The sequence below is a fragment of the Nyctereutes procyonoides genome, unplaced genomic scaffold, assembly GCF_905146905.1.
Source record: "Nyctereutes procyonoides isolate TBG_1078 unplaced genomic scaffold, NYPRO_anot_genome, whole genome shotgun sequence".
Classification (NCBI taxonomy): Eukaryota; Metazoa; Chordata; class Mammalia; order Carnivora; family Canidae; genus Nyctereutes; species Nyctereutes procyonoides.
In genome coordinates this window covers 4,292,920-4,311,059 of record NW_026575024.1, presented here as the reverse complement: position 1 = coordinate 4,311,059, position 18,140 = coordinate 4,292,920, and the positions used below count along the sequence as shown (strand labels likewise).

Sequence of the window (18,140 nt, the reverse complement as noted above, 5' to 3'; positions counted from 1 at the left end):
CAATGTCTCAGCGGGCCATGGGAAAGAACCAGGCAAGCTCAAATGTAAGTTGAGGGCAGGCAGATGGAGAGAACCTAGTCCTAATTTCTGTAGGACAAGGCCAGGCAAATGGCCAGAGTCCAGGCTGTCAACCAGGGACCACATGAAAGCTGACAGCTAGAGCAGAAGCAGAGAAAAGGAGGCACCATGCCCAAGGAGGACCTGTGTGCCCAAGTGTATGCTTTGCCTAAATAAGGGAGCTACCAGACACTTCCTGTTGGATTAGGAGCCTAGAAAGTGCTCCACCTGTGGCAGAGGTGGGTACATAGGTAGGCAGGTAGGTGAGTGGGTGCTGGATGGATGGGAGAACACTGGTAGAACCCAAACCCAAGGGAAAGAAAGGCCATTCTCGAGAAGACAACTCCCAGCAGCTCTGTCCACAGGGCACAAATAGAGTATTATAATCCCAACAGTTTTTCTGGACAGCATCCGGCCATGCCAAATAGGTGATTATTTCACCCTATCATTTGCTTTTAGCTCGAGATGGCATTCCCCCAAAATCACAGAACCAGGAGTTTGGGGCTGTCACTATTTCTACTGGTGAGAGCCAACCCGGATCAGTGCAGTCTGAGTAACAGCAAAATAACGCCCCAGAGAATTGAGCCAAATGCTCTTGTACTGTACCTAGACCTGGGGGCAGGTGGGATGTACAGTGCCAAATTCTCAGTAGGGCTGAGGCTTTCTGGCTGATTGCCACAGTCAGGGGTGGGGAATACTTCAGGCTCCCTGAATTCATTTCTACCCAAAAGAAAGTTTGAAAAGCTCTCCATCTCGAAAAATAGTCCTTTTCAATGATTGTCCAAAAAATACATTCAAGGGTGATTATACCCACTCACCTGGCGGAGCAGAACCAGTCTTTTATCTCTTGTCTCATCTTGGAAACTGTGTTGGTGTCTAGGGGAGGAACCCATGACAATAGTCTGTCAAGCCTTTTGAGAACTCATGGGATTCCTCTCGGTCTCTCTGAGAGACCAGCACAGCGATCTTCTCACCACAGAACTTTTAAAAAAACAAAAAAATCTAAAAAGTCAGGCTGGGGGGGAAAACAAAACAACAACAACAACACATCTTTTTCCAGAAACCTCCCCCGACAGATGAACTTCCCCTGACTGTATCAGCACTTCCCCAATACTGTAGGGTTCACTATTTGGCACTGGTTGGCAGCCCACTTTGTAGAATTTGGGGCACCTCGCACTGACATGCATGATGGAGGGGGAGCTGCAGTTCATTCTGTTACTGCCATCCCCCCACAGCGCCTGCAACAGCGTCCTGTTCACACAAGTGACTCAACTCCTGATCGCTAAACAACCAATTTCATTACTAATTTCCGAGACAGCTCTGGGAGGGGAGGCAAAGGACCGATAGAATTAATAGACAGGGGATCCCTGGGTGGCTCAGTGGTTTAGTGCCTGCCTTCAGCCCAGGGCCTGACCCTGGAGTCCCGGGATCGAGTCCCACATCGGGCTCCCTGCATGGAGCCTGCTTCTCCCCCTGTCTGTGCCTCTGCTTCTCTGTGTGTGTGTCTCTCATGAATGAATAAATAAAATCTTAAAAAAAAAAAAAGAATTACTAGACGGACTTGACAAATTTCTTTGCTCTGACAAAGAGGGCTGTGGAACAAAGCGCCTCCGAGCCTGAGCCCGATTATAGAAGCCGCACAGCAGCCCTGCTGGTTCCCTCTGCATACACCTGTTTGCTCATGTCCTGAAACTGCCACCCAAACATTCCTTCCTGTCACTGAGCCGCTTGCACTTTCAAATGCTTCTAAAATAGAAGCAGAGTCGGAAGGGCATGTCCATCAATAGAGCCCCCAGCCCCTCTCCCAAGGTCTCCAAATGCCTTTCATGGAATCAGAATCTGAGTTGAAAAGAATTTTGGCGCGCATCGAGTTCCAACTCGGCCTGGCTCATGAGTCCCACGGAAAACATCTCCAATATGTGCTCATCTGTCCTTTGATTTAACACCGCTTCTGACAAAGAGCCAACTGCCTCCTGACAGCCATTCCATTTCAGAGCCCTAATTGTTAGAATATTCTTCCTTGGGTTGAGCTGAAATCTGCCTGTTGTAACTACTACCCATAGGTTATAATTTTGCCCTCTGGAGCCACGTAAAATACATCTCAATGCCTGTTCCACGGGACAATCCTTTAAGGGGCTGAAGACAATATTCTTCACAATTCATCCCAATCAGAACCTTATTGTATGATGCTCGGATGAACTGGGAAGTGCACTTTCCTGTCCAACAGGTTCGGGAGCCTCCCTCCGGCAGAGCCCGAAGGTGACATATGACCATACTTTATTTACCGGCAGACAGACAGAGCCCCTTGTTCCTTAGCTGCTAACAACCCGAGGTTGTTCATCACCCACTTGCTCCTTTTTGAAATTCACTCTGCAGCAAGCACTTTTTAAAGTCGTGCACGTAATGCATTTTAAACAGCATTTTCTGCACAGATCCATTTGCTCGACCTCGGCCCTAAGTGCGAGATGGAGCAGTATTTCAGTGTGGTCCTGCTGCTCCTCCCGGAGACTATGCGGAATGTATGTGTAACTATACAGGACCGGGGCTCTAAAATGCAGTGTTTTGTTAAATGTTCATTTGCTGATTAAAATGCATCTTGCAAAGAAAGTGCATTACTAATGCAGAATCTAGTCCAAAAGTACGTATTATGTAATGCACATTTGTTAATAATGCAGGCAATCTCGGTGTATCTATATTAGTGGATCAGCTCGGGGCTGCCATCTCCATTATAGGCATAAAGCACTCCTTCTGAAAAACGAAGTACTTTCTTATGAACACTAAAGAATCATAATCCACCTTGTTGCTGACAGCTGGCATTCGTCTCCATTGAAAGGGCATTCACCAGCACCCACATATTACTGATTTTTTTCCCCAACGTGCCTTGAAAATCCCTTGAACGACGTCTTTATGCTCCATGCACTGTCAGTGGGGCTGTGCTAACTGAAAGAAATAAAGCAGGTGGGTCAATGTGAGCAAAACCTTCAGAGATGTCCCTCCTTGATGGAGGCAGAGAGATATGGATTTGAGGTATGCAGGACCCAACAGCCCATCCAGTGCCCCCTACTAATAATCACATGATGACTGGAACCAGGCTCTTGTGATGAGACCCTTTCAGTTCCTTTGCAAAGTGTGACAGTAGGCACAACTAGAATACAGACGTTTGTCCTTTTATGGGGTTTGCCAAATCAACCCTACTTTCTTAGACCAATCAGTATTTTAATGCCACAAAAGAACTCAAAAGAACACAAGAGGAAAGACAGACACAGCCAAGAAGCCGAGTCAGGAACATTCAAGAACATCCACAGCCAAGATGCAGAAATAAAAAAAATAAACCCTCAGCACATCAAAAGCAGTTGCTAGAATCTTGCTAAGGTCTGGTCTACACTCTGGTTTTGACAGCTGCATGTAAGCATGGTGTTGAAGGTATGAGGACAAGTTCCACCATGCCAGGTAATGGCTGTAGGCACAGGACTCTTTAGCCTCCAAGAAGGGGGTACCAGGAGCAAAAGCCTGGTGGGTGACCTCAAAAAGGAAAGCAGAATTGTGAGGTCATGCCTCTCCAGATTTCCCCCATGTGTTCCAAGTGGAGCAACTTTGTTGACATGTCCAAGAATTCTAGGAAGACGGTGTGGCTCTGAATTAGGCAACTACCTTTGGACTTGCCACCATGGCAAAAGGGCCACTCCATACTCTAACAGGGAAGGCGTCATATACAACCCAGAAGCAGCAGTCAGGTTATAGACGGAACTCAAGAGCTTTCCGAGGACCATGCTTCCCTGAGCTAAGATCACTCCAGGGATCCCCCTTCAGGAGGACATGGAGCTCATTTGATTTTCCAGGGCTGAGAAAGAGAGGTACTAATTTCCTCCAACCTTTCAGCCTCCGGGGTTCAACGTGGTCTAGGAACATCTAGCCACATCACCTAACCCTAATGCTCTGATGGACCCAATAGTTTTCTCAGAGAATTAAAGACGGATTAAATATTGGTGGGCAGGGAGGAATTCAGAGTGGTTTAACGCTCTGATTAACAGCCGATTAGTCCTAAATGGGCTTTCCTTAATGTAAGTTTCTTTTCTTCATTTTTAACTTCATCTTCAGCACCTGGAACAGGGCTTGGCATGTGCCAGGCACTGAATAAATATTCACTGAATTAACTAGCTTTGTTGAAAACCTATCTGTGTATGAAATGAAAGCGCTTTAAGGGGTACCCCGTGAGATTTCCTTGATGGCTAACCGGCCTGCAGCGCCCCACAGGGGTAGAGAATGGGCTGTACCTACTGAATATCAGGGCAGGCAAGATTTGCCTTAACTAGTGGTTCCAGCTAATTAGAGTCTGTCTTCCAGCAGCACATGTTCTCAGCTAGAGCTCATGGCAGCCCACCGATGGGTTTGTGGACTTGCAAACCATCACCCTGTCTGTGGGGCCCTTCCTAGGAACGGTGCTTACTTGTCCGCGAGGTAATTAGCCAATTGAGACTACAGGGGGGTGCGGGGGATATTTTTCGGAAACGCTCTAATTACAGTCACTATAAGGGATCTGCCAAAGGTGGTTTCGTGATTAATGACTGCCTGAGGTTACCATCCTCAAACTATTAAGCCCCTGGAACTCGCCCGGGGCTGGATCATTAATACCCACGCACAGACCCCCCCCCCCCCCCGTTTCATTCCGCCTAGTATCTGCGATTTTGCGGTCTGGTCTTTTGGCTTCGTTTTACCGATAAGCCTGGAGTTGGGAAGGTGTATGGACCCCACGGAGAACCGGACCTATGCCCGGCTGCCCGAGTACCCTAACCTGTGGCTAGCTCGCTCACTTGTTTTGCTCCTTGGCACCCGCCAGGCCCCCCCGCCCCTCGATTCGCCCAAGTCGCCCAAATCGTTTCAAACAAGGTTCCCTCCTGCCACCTGCCGGCCCACTAGGGTCTGCGCCACGGGCTCGGCGCCACGGCGCAGCTCGCGGGGAGGCGCCCCCGCCTCCCTACTGCACATGCCCGGCAGAAGTCCGGGCGCGCAACTTTGCAGAACCTCTCCGCCGCGTCCCTCCCGCCTCAGTCTCCTCTTTCCTCTCCCAGGCGAGAGGACCAGCGGAGGCACCTCTCCCGAGTCTTAGGCCGCAGAGTCTGAGACTTAGAGAGAGGAGCCCCGGGGGAGGAAGACTTTTTCTCCCCTTACCCATCCCTTCTTGCTCAGAGAGGCAAGCAGAGGAGCGGAGCTTTAGAAAGTTGAGTGATCAGGAAGGTAGGTGCTTCCTTTTCTTCCCCCCGCACAGCGAGGTGGGGCTGGGACCTCCGGACCCAGCTTCTCACCTCGTGGGGTGCACCTCTGTCGGCTCCAGCAGCCAATGCGCATCGGAGCCCCGCTCTGCAGAGCCAGAGGGCGGGTGGTCTTCTCGGTGTGCGCCTAAGAGAATGGATCGTAGGTCCCGGGCTCAGCAGTGGCGCCGAGCTCGCCACAACTACAACGATCTGTGCCCACCCATCGGCCGCCGGGCAGCCACCGCGCTCCTCTGGCTCTCCTGCTCCATCGCGCTCCTCCGCGCCCTCGCCACCTCCAACGCCCGCGCCCAGCAGCGCGCGGCCGCCCAGCAGCGCCGGAGCTTCCTTAACGCCCACCACCGCTCCGGCGCCCAGGTGTTCCCCGAGCCCCCCGAGTCGGACCACGAGCACGAGGAGGCCGACCTCGAGCTGTCCCTCCCCGAGTGCCTAGAGTACGAGGAAGAGTTTGACTACGAATCTGAGACCGAGACGGAGACCGAGTCTGAAATCGAATCCGAGACCGACTTCGAGACCGAGCCTGAGACCGCCCCCGCCACTGAGCCTGAGACCGAGCCAGAAGACGAGCGCGGCCCCGTGGTGCCCAAGCACACCAGCTTCGGCCAATCTCTCACCGAGCGTCTGCACGCTCTAAGATTGCGGAGCCCCGACGCCTCCCCGAGTCGCGCGCAGCCCAGCACTCAGGAGCCCCAGAACCCCAGGGAGGGGGAGGAGCCCGAGCCCAAGCCCGAGGACAAGGATCCGAGGGACCCCGAAGAGTCCGAGGAGCCAAAGGAGAAGAAGCAGCAGCGCCGCTGCAAGCCGAAGAAGCCCACCCGCCGCGACCCGTCCCCGGAGTCCCCTTCCAAAAGGGGACCCATCCCCATCCGGCGTCACTAATGGAGGACGCGGTCCAGATTCTCCTTGTTTTCTTTGATTCAGGTTAGTTGCCCGCCGCCGAGCCCGGGAGCCCGGGAGCCCGGGGTCGGGGCGGGGGCTGCGGGCGGGAGGGAGGAAGGAAGGGGGAGGGAAGGGCAGGGGGCCCGGCTGGCCTGTCCGGGAGGCGGGGGCCAGGGCGAGCTGGGGAAGGCTCCTCGGGGCGCCGGGAGCGCCCAGGTGGCCGAGGGGCTGTTGGACGACCGGGCGCTCCGCGCGCCCCACGCGCCCCGCTGGAGACAGCCTGAGGTCTCCGAGCTGGGGTCCAGGACGCCGGCGGAAGCCCCGGCGCGCCCCGGGTTTCGAGCTGCACACCCACAAGGCACAGGTAAGTCACCTGTTTTACACACTTTTTTTTCTAACTAAACACTAGCCTCCGGCCAGGTGGCCTCGGCAGGCGCCCGAAACGTGGTTCTGAGGTGCGCGCGCCAACTTTGCCCGGGAGAGCCGCCGCGCCGTAGCGACACTGTTGCAACGTGCGCAGAGCAACCGCGCTGGGATTGGGCAACTCCCGGGACTGGCGGCTCCGGGGAAAGTCGCGCGCCGCGCCGCGCACGCTTTAAGGCGCTCGGAGCCCGGAGCCCGGAGCCCGGGTCCCAGCGCTGCCAGTCTGGAGCCGCGGGACCTCGGCGCCAGTGCTCCCCGCGGCCGTGCGCCAGTCCTGGCTGCCGCCGCCGCCCGCCGGCGCGCGTGGGGCCGGAGCCCGCCGCAAGGAGCGTGCGCACCTGCCTGCGCGCTCCGGAGCCGACCTCTCCAGGGCGGCCGGCAGCTCCCCGCGACTCACGCGTACCTGGAGGGCTGGCAGAGAAGGTACGGGAGTCTTAGGGGGTGCCCCCACAGGCTACCGGGGTGGGTGGCGCGGGCTTGGTCACGTCGGGGCATCGCTAAAGCGTTTTGGCGCAGCTGATCTGGCGGCGGGGCCGGGTGCAGCTTGGCTGGAGAGGTCTGGGGCTGTTTGCGCAAGGTCCTGGGGATGGAAGGGGGGCCAAGCGGCCCGCGAGGCGGTGCCGGGAGGAAAGGTAAAGCGGCACAAGAAACGGGGCTGGAGAGGGGATGGCATCTTTCACCGGGATACCCTACACCGCGTCCCCAAACCGCGCGGCACCGCCGAGCTGGGGAAGGGCGTTGGATCGGACGCGAGTCCTTGGGCGACTGGTCGAGAGGGGGCAGGGGCCGGCGGCTTGGGCCGCCTCGGGGAGGGGAGGCGGCGCTCCGGCCATTTTCAGCTCGGGTGGAGCTAAGTTTGGTATCTGTAACCTGGAGGTGAAGCCGCCCTGTGGCCAGAGGACAGAAACCGCGGCGGCCCCGTAACGCGTCTTCAGTGCGTAAAGTGTGCCTTACTGCCGACCCTGGAGGAGAAGACGGATAGAGTGAAATAGATTTTACAAAACCCACCTGATGTGGCAATTGATCTTTTCTTGGTGCGCGTCGTGGTTTGCGCCGGTTTGAGCTAGTCTGATGGGAATGATGAGATGGGGGGGAGGGGGGCGCGTTTTGAGGCTTGAAAAGATAAGATCGGTCGGTTTTATAGACTCAAGTAAAGGATGAGGGGTGAGGCCAGAAGGCACACACTTGCCACGGTCTTCCTTCCAGGTCTCCTCCATAGGAACCGCCACACGGTGCCCCCAACTTGGTTTGCCGGCTGCGGCGCTGACTAACGCCCGTTGGATGCCTTTACGGTCTTAACTGGGAAGAACAGGTCTTCACTAGGAAGGACCCGGGAGGCTCTTGATGAGCAGAGGCTTCCTTGGGCAGCGGGCAAGTGTCACAAGTCTTAGGCTCCTGAGGACTTGCCGAAGGGCCAGGCGTGCCCTGCCTTTGGCTCAAATGTGTGAAATTGCCTAAGTGGGATGGAGCTCCCCAAAGTTGGAATTTCTAGTCCGGGTAAACAGTCATGGCTGTGGTTCCTTTCTGTGGCATTAAGTGTTGTTTTTCCTCTGGGGACGTCTTACCAGCCTGAGTTCAAGTAAAATGTGTCTAGTCAATGTGCGACAGAAGCCAGGGTTTGGGTGGCTTCTTTTGGCGTGCTTTTCCGGGTGGGAGCTCGCTTCCCAGCTTGGGGGAGGGGGGCCCCTGCAGAGCCAGGTTTTTCAGTAGAGAAATTAGCATCTTGCCTGTTGCAGGAAGAATAAACAAGTTTAAGAAGTCCTCAGTGCCTAAGCACACACCATTCAAGCCAACCTTGGTCTGCTTTTAAGCAGAACCCCCATATTGGGAGGCTTGCTTCTTAATTGGAAGAAATACACCAAGATCATTGTTGGGGAGGGGGTGGTCCCCATCTAGGAACGCACAAATAGTTGGCCCTACCTTAGAAGCACTCTTCCATATAAACTACCTGATTGTGAAAGTCAGTTGCCTACCCCCACCCCCTGCGCCACTCAGCTCCCTTCCCCCACCCTCCATCCCCCTCCACCCCCTCTCTCTACCCCTTCCCTCCACCCCCATTTCAGAGTGGAAAAGCCACTGGGGACTCTACAGAATAACTGAGGAAACGCAGTTTCTATGCCAAACTCCTAGGAAGTGCCCTGGACCCACCCAAGGATGGGATTTTACTGCATAGACAACTTCAAACCCTCTCTCTACCTGAGACACTGGTGCTACACTGCCTTTTTTTTTTTTTTTTTAATCCCCAGAGGCATTTCTGGCAAATTCTCCCAAGCATTCCCAACTCACTAGTCTCCAAACTGGCCCTTTGTCTCACCCTGCTAAATTGGGGTTAGCATTTGAATGGGCTCACTTGCCCTTTCAATTTAGGTGGGGTGTGTCTGGTGAGGAAATTCACTCAAAAAAACAACCACACCGCAACCAAACCAGACTTTCTAGTTGACCACATAAGTGATTTACTAGCTGGTTGTAGTATCTCATGTGGAGAGGGGGAGGAGAATAAAGCTAGTTAAAGGTGATGGTGTGCTCTGGCATTTAGGATTTTCCTTTACTACATTAATCATTTACTTACTAGAAATTTCCTTTTTCTTGGACAAAGGTCTTCTTATAACTGAACTTTTTGAGTTGGAAAGTCATAGCAGTGTTCAAATATTGTGTGCTGTCAGCCAGCTGGTGTAGGTTTACTTTTACTAAAGTTTGGCAAACTAAACTTTTATGTTTATCAGAATTCAAGAACTGGGAATTTTAAAGTTTGGAACTGTTTTAGGAGGATGTTTCTATAATTCGCTAGAGGCTGTTTTTTCACACACCCCCCCCCCGGAAATGCTTACAGCCCTTTACTCTTTAGCCTTCACTTCTAGCAGCTGGGATTGAAGATTTCATGAGGGAGCTGAAACTTCAGCGTGGGTAAGAATGAGGTCTTTTCCTTTGTTTTAATAATCTGAATGGATTTTACTTAATTTACCTGTGTTATCACAGCTCCTCATGCAGAGGGAAGCTATTGAGAGGAAACTGAGCAGAAACCATGGCGTTGGGGAAAGTATGTATCTTAACAGAAAGGTGACCTATAACAAAAAAACAAATTACTAAAATCAAATTAAGCTTCCAGAGGCAAGTGATGTCATATGCCAGCCCCAGTGCTGCCCTTCTCTTAGACATTGCCCAGCAAAAGGGATGAGGTCCTCAAATTCCATCTTTAATCCTCATGTTCCAGAATGGGGGATGGAATTTCTCGTCCTGCTCTCGGGGGTTTTGACATTAATGACTATTTCCTAAGTCTGGATGCCCCAGGGATGGACAGCAGGACCTAAGAATCTTCTAGGCCTCGTCCTGCCCAGTGGCCTTGGGTCAGACCCAGCACCTTACTGCCTCCATTTCTTCAATGAAAATGAAGTATGTTCCCATCATTCCCTTCAGCTCCAAATGCGTGCAGGTTGATTAAGCCCAGGGTTGCCCAATTTGACTCTACCCATGATTTTAACACTAATGGAACAAAAAAAGGTTTTCAAGGTTAATCAAATAAAAAGCACCAGTTGTGAAGAAATCTGTTTTGTGTTGTTCCAATTTCCATTTTATCCAGTCTTTTTGAATGGGTGGCAAAAAAAAATTTTTTTTAAAAGGCAAGTTAGAGAATACAGAATTCCACTGTGTCTTGTTACTAGCCTGGGGGGAGGGGAACTGGCCATCCTTGAGCAGATCTATAGTGTGTGTCTTCTGTGTGCCCGTTTCCCTCACCTCTCCCTGATGGTGTGCGAAAACAAGCTTTTCTGAGTGGGAGCAGGCAGCCTGAAGCCAGCATTGCACTGAGTACTGCAGCCTGGAGATGCTCACAGCTCTGGGAGCAAGCAGTCTGACAGCAACGTTAGCTAACCGACCACAAGTGTTGAATATATTATTTGGTAACACTTGTAAGTGTCCTGATTAGGCCAGACCTGCAAACATGGCTGGGAGGCTGCAGTGAGTTTGGATAACCAGCGTCCTCGGCCTTTGTTTCTATTACCCTTCCCTCCCAGGAGCTTTTTCAGACTTTTTTTCTTAATTGCTCCTCCCATGAAATTTTAATACCACAATTCTAGAGATGTATCTGTTTCTATACTGCAAGACCTTGTGAGAGCTAAGATTTTTTTTTTTTTTTTTTTGCATTTCCTCCTAAACCAATTTCCCCCTGTTGCAAATGCGTGGGATAACAATGCAAATGAAAAAAAAAAAAACCAGTCAAATCAATGATTTAACATCCCATTTTTGTTTTGTTTTGGCTATATATCACAAGGCTACATATAAGGTAAATTTTTGCTGTTTGGTTTTCCCTTTTTAAAAATCTTACCTCCCACTCCCAGCTCCACATCCCCTGGCACTGGTCCTGGTGCTAGGTCCTAGCTAATTCAGAGCAGAGGAGCCAGAGTGAACAGCCTACTGACTTAGATTCTCCCCAAGGCCAAGAGTCTGCAGTGCAGGGCTACCGTCACCTGTTGACAGCGCTCAGCCAGTAAGGCAGGACATCCAAGAAGAGCTGGCGCCGTGGCACCACCCCCCCACACACACACACACTCCCTTGCCACTGCCGGCGGTGGCAAACTCTCTATTGCAAGGTAGAATTGGGGAGGCTGCCTTCCTGGCTTCGCCTGTGGACAGGGCCTATTTTTACTCTATGAGCTTATCTTAGGGCGAGCATGCTGCAGATGAACAGAGGGGCATGGCCATCAGAAACGCCAGGGTAAGACTAGACTACATGCACAGATGGTACGTGGTATCTGTAATGTGCAGGAAGAGTTGAGAACAGAGGGAAAGGAGTGTTTGGGGGGAATCACAGAAAACACTGGAAGACAAAGACAAGAACACTGGAAAAGGAAGGGAAGATACTATCTGGAACTAGGAGTCACAGAGCCCGTAATATTAGGGCTATTTAGAGTCTTATGAAGAAATAGAGATTCAGGGAGAAAAAGGTTTAGGGGAGACTTCATGGCCATCTTCAAAAATCTGGTGGCAGCAGAAGTAACGTCAGGAAGAGCATTTTTAACAGCCACACCTGCTGTAGAAGAGCACCCTGGGGACTACAGATTAGGCACGCGGAAGGCCAGAAATTTCAATTTCATAGGTGCAGCGGGGGTTTTGTACATTTGCCCCAACGGCATCCGCCCAACAGAAAGATTTAAAACCTAGGAAACATTGTTTTTAGAGTTTAAATGCTAAATCTTGGATTTCAGTTCAGGGAGAGGCCCCAACTCTCAAACTGGCCAAGGACTGCCGCCAGCTGAAGACAACCAGTTTCTCCTCCCCGCCCCACCCCCAGGCGAGAGCCGGCTCTGAGTGCCCTGGCTTATGTTGCTGTCTGTATCTGAGCTCAGGGGGAGGATGCGCTCTGGGAAATTGAGGCCAGGCGCAAACATGAAATATACCATTTCCCCTTACATTCAAATTATGGTGCCCGGCTGCCCCCAGGGTGCCTGGAGTTTCCACCACGATTACTGAAATCTTAAACAGAGCTTCCACTAAAGCCAAATCTCTCTTCTGAGATTCCCTCTTGCCCTTCTCGCGCCCCTCCCTACCCCCCCCCGCTTTTACCCCCCATTTAGTCCCCCTTCTCCGGGCACTGTTCATCTTTTCTGGAATGGCCACTCCCCTCCAGGTTCTCTGCTGCATCATTGGCTAGCTTAAAGGAGGAGTCCACAGCCCAGGCCCAGCAACTGTCGAGAAGGCATGGACCCACCATACCAGCGCGAGTGGTCAGGGGACAGACATGTGCCTGGCTGCAGCAGGAACGGGTAGCCCTTCCAAGTGGAGGGCTGCTGAGTTTAGCAAGTGAGCTGAATGAAGGGGTCTGAATTCCTGGTAGGAGACCCTCAGCCCCCAGGGCTCCAGCACGGGGCTTTTTAATCTGAGCATATGGAGTAGATCAGCCCTGCACCTGCTCCTAACCTCCATTTGAGGCATTTTCTCTTCAGCTGGCATTTGCCTGAAACAGCCTGGTCACGCAGACCCTTCTGCCGACAGCAGTAGGCTGCTGCTGCCTCCACCGGCCAAGGCTGGCAGAGGAGATGCTGGAAGGTAGAAGGATGGGCACAGCAAGTCTTAATTGAACAGTAATTAACTGAACAGCTTCAAAGTCTTATGGCTACTCACTCAGTCAGCACTCAAAAAACATTTGTCACTGGGAGGTTGAGAAACGGAATAGTTGCCTGAATTCTCTTCCCAGGTTCTCTCCTTTCTGTCCCCCTCCCCGCCACAACTGGTACAAAGATTCTCCTTTTCCTCCTTTGAAAGCAAGCCACTGACAACAAGTGACAGAGGTGGTCTGCAGAGCCAGCTCTTGTGCAAATGGCCCCCACCCCCACCACAGGCTAGGACGGAATGCTACTGCCAGAAAAGGAACGTTTTTCCTAGGTTTCTGCTCTCTTCCCTCTCGACCATCCCCTTCTCTGTCTGCTTTGCTTTTTCTTTCTTGGATACAGGGATGAACTAAGGAAGAAAATTGACAGGCAGCTACTTAAAAACTTGGATGTGTCTGGTGCTTTAGGCAATGAATAAGAATCCCCCAAATGTAAGTATCCCAGTGGCCGTTTGCTGACTGCAGTGCGTGCTAGTGGGGCAGCATCAACAGAGCAGGAAGATTGAGTTTGGGAAGCCTAGGGCACCACACGGGGTCACCAAGGAAGGGGGCCACGTCCCTGCAGATGGCAAGGGTGCTGCTCGGAGAGCCAACAGTGCAGAAATACTTTCTTCCTATTGGGGATTACTCATTTGCAAAAAGCCGGCAGATAGTCCACCTAAGGCACCTGCCATTTGGCGAACAGGCCGACCATCCTCAGAAATGCACTTTTACTGAACCATGAGTGGTGTCTGCTGTTCCTTTCTCCATTGTAGTGTAGAAGACATATTCTTTTTAAGTAGCTAAAGATACACAATTTCCCAGAAACCTTCGCCTAGACTTTGACAGCCAATCCTTCCCTTCCCTGACGGGTATACCATCTTGCCGCACTCCCTGTGGGAACAGGGCCCAGACCCTGGCACATAGCTTCTGCCCTTCACCTCAACTCCCCCCTCCTCTCAGGCACCCCGACTAGCCCGTCTTGCCTCTTCCTGTCATCCGCGTGAACTCATTAACCCACTTGCCTTCCTCGTTCCTGCTTCTTCCTGTCAAATAGTGGCCTCTTTCCCTGATAGAAATGATCCAGAAGTGGCAATCTGGACTAGGCTGCCCACCACACCTGTAACTGGCCATCTCCATCCAGGGCAAGGCCACATTTCTGTCTTGAGCCGAAAAGCTTGCCAAGTCCTTGGTAGGCTGGCCAGACAGCCCCACCAATGACCGCAGCCCCCAGACAACCCTCCCACTCATTGCCCCCAGTGCTCACCACACCGGGCTCCTCAGGTCCCTGTGGCCAGGTGCACCAGCTGCCTTTCAGCCAGCTCCTCAAACATCTGGCTGTACTTCTGAGGTGTCCCAGGTCCCACTGCTCATCTGTGATGGTTTCTGCTTTGAACCCCCTCACATAAGTGATTTGGGGTTTTTAGACTCTGGTGGCCAATGCCTACAGAAAATAAATAAGTAAATAAGTAAGAGTAGACAAAATGGGGAACACTGGAGTTAAATAGTGGGGTTTTTCTTCTTCGCAGTCCCAATTTACCTTTAAATTAAGATGATTCCTACTCAGGTCTAAGGGTCCTTTCTCAGCCTCTAGCCATGGTTTCATCCGGGGGCGGTTTTGCCCCCCAGAGGATATTTGGCAAAATCCACAGACATTTTTGGTTGCTACAACTAAGGGGCTGCTACTGGCATCTAGTGGGTAGAGGCCAGGGATGCTGCTAACACCCTCAAGCGCCCAGGACAGTCCACAGCAGAGAATCAGCTGGCCCTGATGTGAACCATGCAGGGGCTCGGAAACCCCAATCTCCCTGAGGCACTCTGAGCGATTCTCAGATTCCCACCCCACCACCACCACCACCTCCAGCCTACCGCCACCTCCAGTGTACCCCCACCAGTCCTGTCCTAGCCCACTGCTCTCTTCCGAGACATCTTTCCTTTTCTGTGTTCCTATCACCCAATGTATTCCTCCCCTTTGGGGTAGTCTCTGATCCAGTGATCTCATACCCTAGAAGGATGGTTGACTTTGAACTTGGGGTCTGTACCTTCCTTCTAAACCAGACCCACCCTCTTAAATAATAGGCCATGAAAAACTCCTTCCCAGTTGCCCACCCTTCCTTCACCTCTGCCCAGTCTAAAACCAAATGGGCTCCGCTACCACCCAACTCCTCCCCAGATCCTCTGGGCTTCCCTGTGTCACTTGTGTCCCATCATCCAAGTGCCATACTTTGGCTTCTCCACCTTTGGTGATGTTCTGTCACAGAAGCTGCTAGAGGGCCCTTTGGATCCCTCTAGAGCCCCTTCCTTCAGCCTTCCTGCTTCCTTCCATGCGTGTGGTTCTCCACATCTTAAAGGTCATGACCAGCCACAGCTTCCTGTGTTCTCTCCATCAGGATTATCCTCCACACCACCTCCATCTTTACTAAAACTAGGCTCAAAGCCTCACTCGCAGGACAAAAAACACTCAACATCTCCATTTCCCACCAAAACAGCCTCAAAAGTGCTTGTCCTGGAGTTTCCTAGTATCCCCAGAGAGATCCCATCCAGTTGGTCCTGCTTTCACTCCCAGTGCCCCTCCCAGGACTCCACATGGAGTCCCTCGCTTCCCCCAACTGGGTCTTTGTTAAGGGTAGGCCCGCATCTCCCATTCCCTCCATTCCTCCCATTCTTCCCATTCCTCCCAATTGTAGGCGGCGGCCCTACCCATCCATGCAGGCCCGTCTGAACCGCCACCATGTTCCCCATCAAGACTTCCAAGAGTCCTCCACCCCCACCCCCGGGAGTCATCTTTCATTTTTGTGTTCCCGCTCCTTTAGGATGGAGGACTGGTATCTACCCAGCCTTTATCCCCTCAATGCATGTGTTCTCCAGGCCAAGGACCAAGACACCAAAGAGTGTTGGAACAAAAAGGTCCCCCATGCCCATGAGGATGTCAAACAAAGAGACCCTGTGCCCATTCCTTGATGAGCAGTGCTTGAGGACAGAGCCCAAGCGCAGTGGGGCTGGGGGAGGGGGGGCACACCCCGTCCCTTGGGGCTGCAGACCCCAATGTCTACTGACCTTCTAGCTCGGCAGGGCGCAGCATCCCAGGGGCCTCAGGTCCTTAGGCGTCTGGGCCCCTCCTGTGCATCAGGGCCTTGGCCCTCTACCAACAGGCCCTAGACATTTTCTTCCTCCTCGCCTGGCCTCAGCGGCGGTCCCCTCGGGAGGGTGGGTTTGCCCATCGAGCCCTAGGGTTGTCTCCTGGTAGGCCCTGACCTTCCCTTCCAGCCTTGGCGACTTGTGGCTTCGGGAAGAGTGACCCCACGGCGCCAGTGAGCCTCGTGGCGTCCCAGGCCTGGCCGCCATACGCACGCCCACCAACCGCTTCCAACCACCCCAGCAGCACAACCTCTTGGGGCGTTCCAACGCGGCGCCCCCTATTGGACCTCCCCTTCATATCCGGTTTCCGGTCCGACGCCCCCTGCTCATTCGCCAGGCAACCTTGATTGGCGTGACCCCAGCCCAATGGCTGACCCCGCGCTGGGGTCGGAGGGGAGTGAGCTGACGGTCGCGACCCAGTTGGCCCATTCAGTGGATGCTCAAACGGCTGAGCCCTGGCGCGTGGGGATAGTTGGGCAAAGTTTGAGCCAAAGTTCAGTGTTGGCGTTTCCACGTGTGTAGACCCGCCGACCTGACATGATGCGCCTTTGGGGGACCCCACGCGTTGCCCAGAGTCCGACTTTGTCAGCTCTCCTCTGCAGCACGGCCACGTGGATGGCGGATGCGGGGCGGCAGTGGTGCGCCGTGGCTGTGGTCCCATCGTTCTAAGAGGGATGCGTTCGACTTAACGAGCTTGAGCGGTGCGTGGTTCACCCGCCCGCGGCTCGTAGATACAGCGATCCAAGCGGTGCTCCCGCTCGCCGCAGCCCACCCCTGGCGACACTCAGCCTGCGGTCTCGCGCGCCCGCCCGCCAGGCGACCACCCGCCCCGTCCCCGATGCCCCGCACCTAAAGGTGGCTCGCAGGTCCGCTTCACCCGCTGGCGAGACAGACCTCATGCCCGTGTCCCGGATCGTACGTGATCCGCAAGCAGTAATTTTTTCCCGCGGCCCCAATCCCTCGGCAGACACCAGCCCCCAGACCCAGAGCAGTGCGCGCGCCCCAAGCCCACCTAGAGGGCTGGCATTCTCCCCAGCCGGCTCCAAACCCCCGCGAGCTTCGGCGACCGGAGCGCAGCCAGGCGGCCGGCGGACTTGCGGCCGGGCTCAGTGCCGCCTCTGAGGGCTCCAGTGGTGGAAAAGTGGAGCGGTGCCCTGGGATACCCGTAGCGAAGGGAGAGGGGCTGGAAGGGGGCCGGAGAGGGACTGGGGCCGCTGGCCGACCGACCCTGCAGCCGGCATCCGAGGCAGATAAGCGGCACGTTCTAGCCGCTGCCGCCGGCGCGGCACGGTTGTCTGTCTTCGGGTTCGGTGCGCACAGGGCTGTCCGGTCTCTGAGACCACGCTAAGCCGGCCGTAAATCCCCACCGAAATCCCCTTCGCCCTTCCCCCAGAACAGTGGGACCCCCGGAACTCTGAGGCCTGCACGGGATGGGGTCTCCTTGTGCGTCCCGCCCCCCCCCCCCCAGTTCTGTGCCGGGCGACTACCGCTTGGAGGGTCTCCGTGGGGCGCGCCCAAGACCCTCTTAATTCCTCTGCATCATCATCCACATAACCAGGGGAGACCCTTGCTCGCGCCACCCTACACTGCTGCGAGGACCCCCACAGTGTGGTGGGGATGGGGGACATTGAAGTGCTTTAGGGGGAGCCAGCCTCGGCGAGCCGGCAGACAAAAGCTGCAGAAGCGGCGGAAAGTACCCCAAGGCATTTTAAAAACAAATTATGTGCGCACACACCGCAGCCCCTTGCCCCTCGCCTGCGGTCCGCTGCGCTGGTGGGCTCACGACCACCTGTCGCATCCCTGCGCGCGCCGCGCCCCCTTCCCACGCGCCCAAAGCCTCACACTCCGGACTTGGAGCTTAAGGTGGGGGGCTGCCCGGGTCTGGGGGCTGCGGCTCAGGGGTGCAGGGGTATCCTGGGGTGATGAAACCCTCCTGCAGTTCCCCCCTCCCCCCAAGGAGAGTCATTTAGGTCTGGGAGGGAGGGTTTCAGCTCCTGCGCTCGAGCAGCCCGGGGCCCACGTCTTGCGTCACGTGTCCCGCAACGCAGGAGAGCTCTCTCTCTCTGGCCAGGGGATAAGAGAGGAGAAAGACTCCAAATCAGTCAGGGAGAGGAGTGGAAGGAGCCAAAACATCCCTGCGAGGCCTGCGCTCCTCAGCCCCCTTACCCAAAGTCCGGGGCTGCCGGCGCCAGGATCCGGCTCCCGGAGCCGCCTCGGCCCGGGGCCGGCGTCCTCTGGTGGCAGCGAGCGAACACTACGAGCGATTTTCGGACCGAATCGGCACGCTCCTC

At 54.2% G+C, this 18,140-nt stretch overlaps 1 protein-coding gene and 1 long non-coding RNA gene across 3 annotated transcripts in view; one reads left to right on the top strand and one right to left on the bottom strand.

Moving 5' to 3' along the window:
* Positions 1–16,111, bottom strand: part of LOC129497854 (uncharacterized) — a 47,110-nt gene extending 30,999 nt beyond the window's left edge. For both annotated transcript variants that reach the window (XR_008662004.1, XR_008662003.1), the window contains exons 1-2: positions 15,769–16,111; positions 13,979–14,155 (exon numbers count right to left, since the gene is read on the bottom strand). This is a non-coding gene — a long non-coding RNA (uncharacterized LOC129497854). The remainder of the gene's footprint in view (positions 1–13,978; positions 14,156–15,768) is intronic.
* On the top strand, positions 5,150–6,242 carry LOC129497848 (neuroendocrine secretory protein 55). The gene has a single exon (XM_055307040.1). It carries the CDS (start codon positions 5,463–5,465, stop codon positions 6,204–6,206), a length of 744 nt encoding a protein of 247 aa, XP_055163015.1. The 5' UTR covers positions 5,150–5,462; the 3' UTR covers positions 6,207–6,242.
* Positions 16,112–18,140: the final 2,029 nt, after the last annotated feature.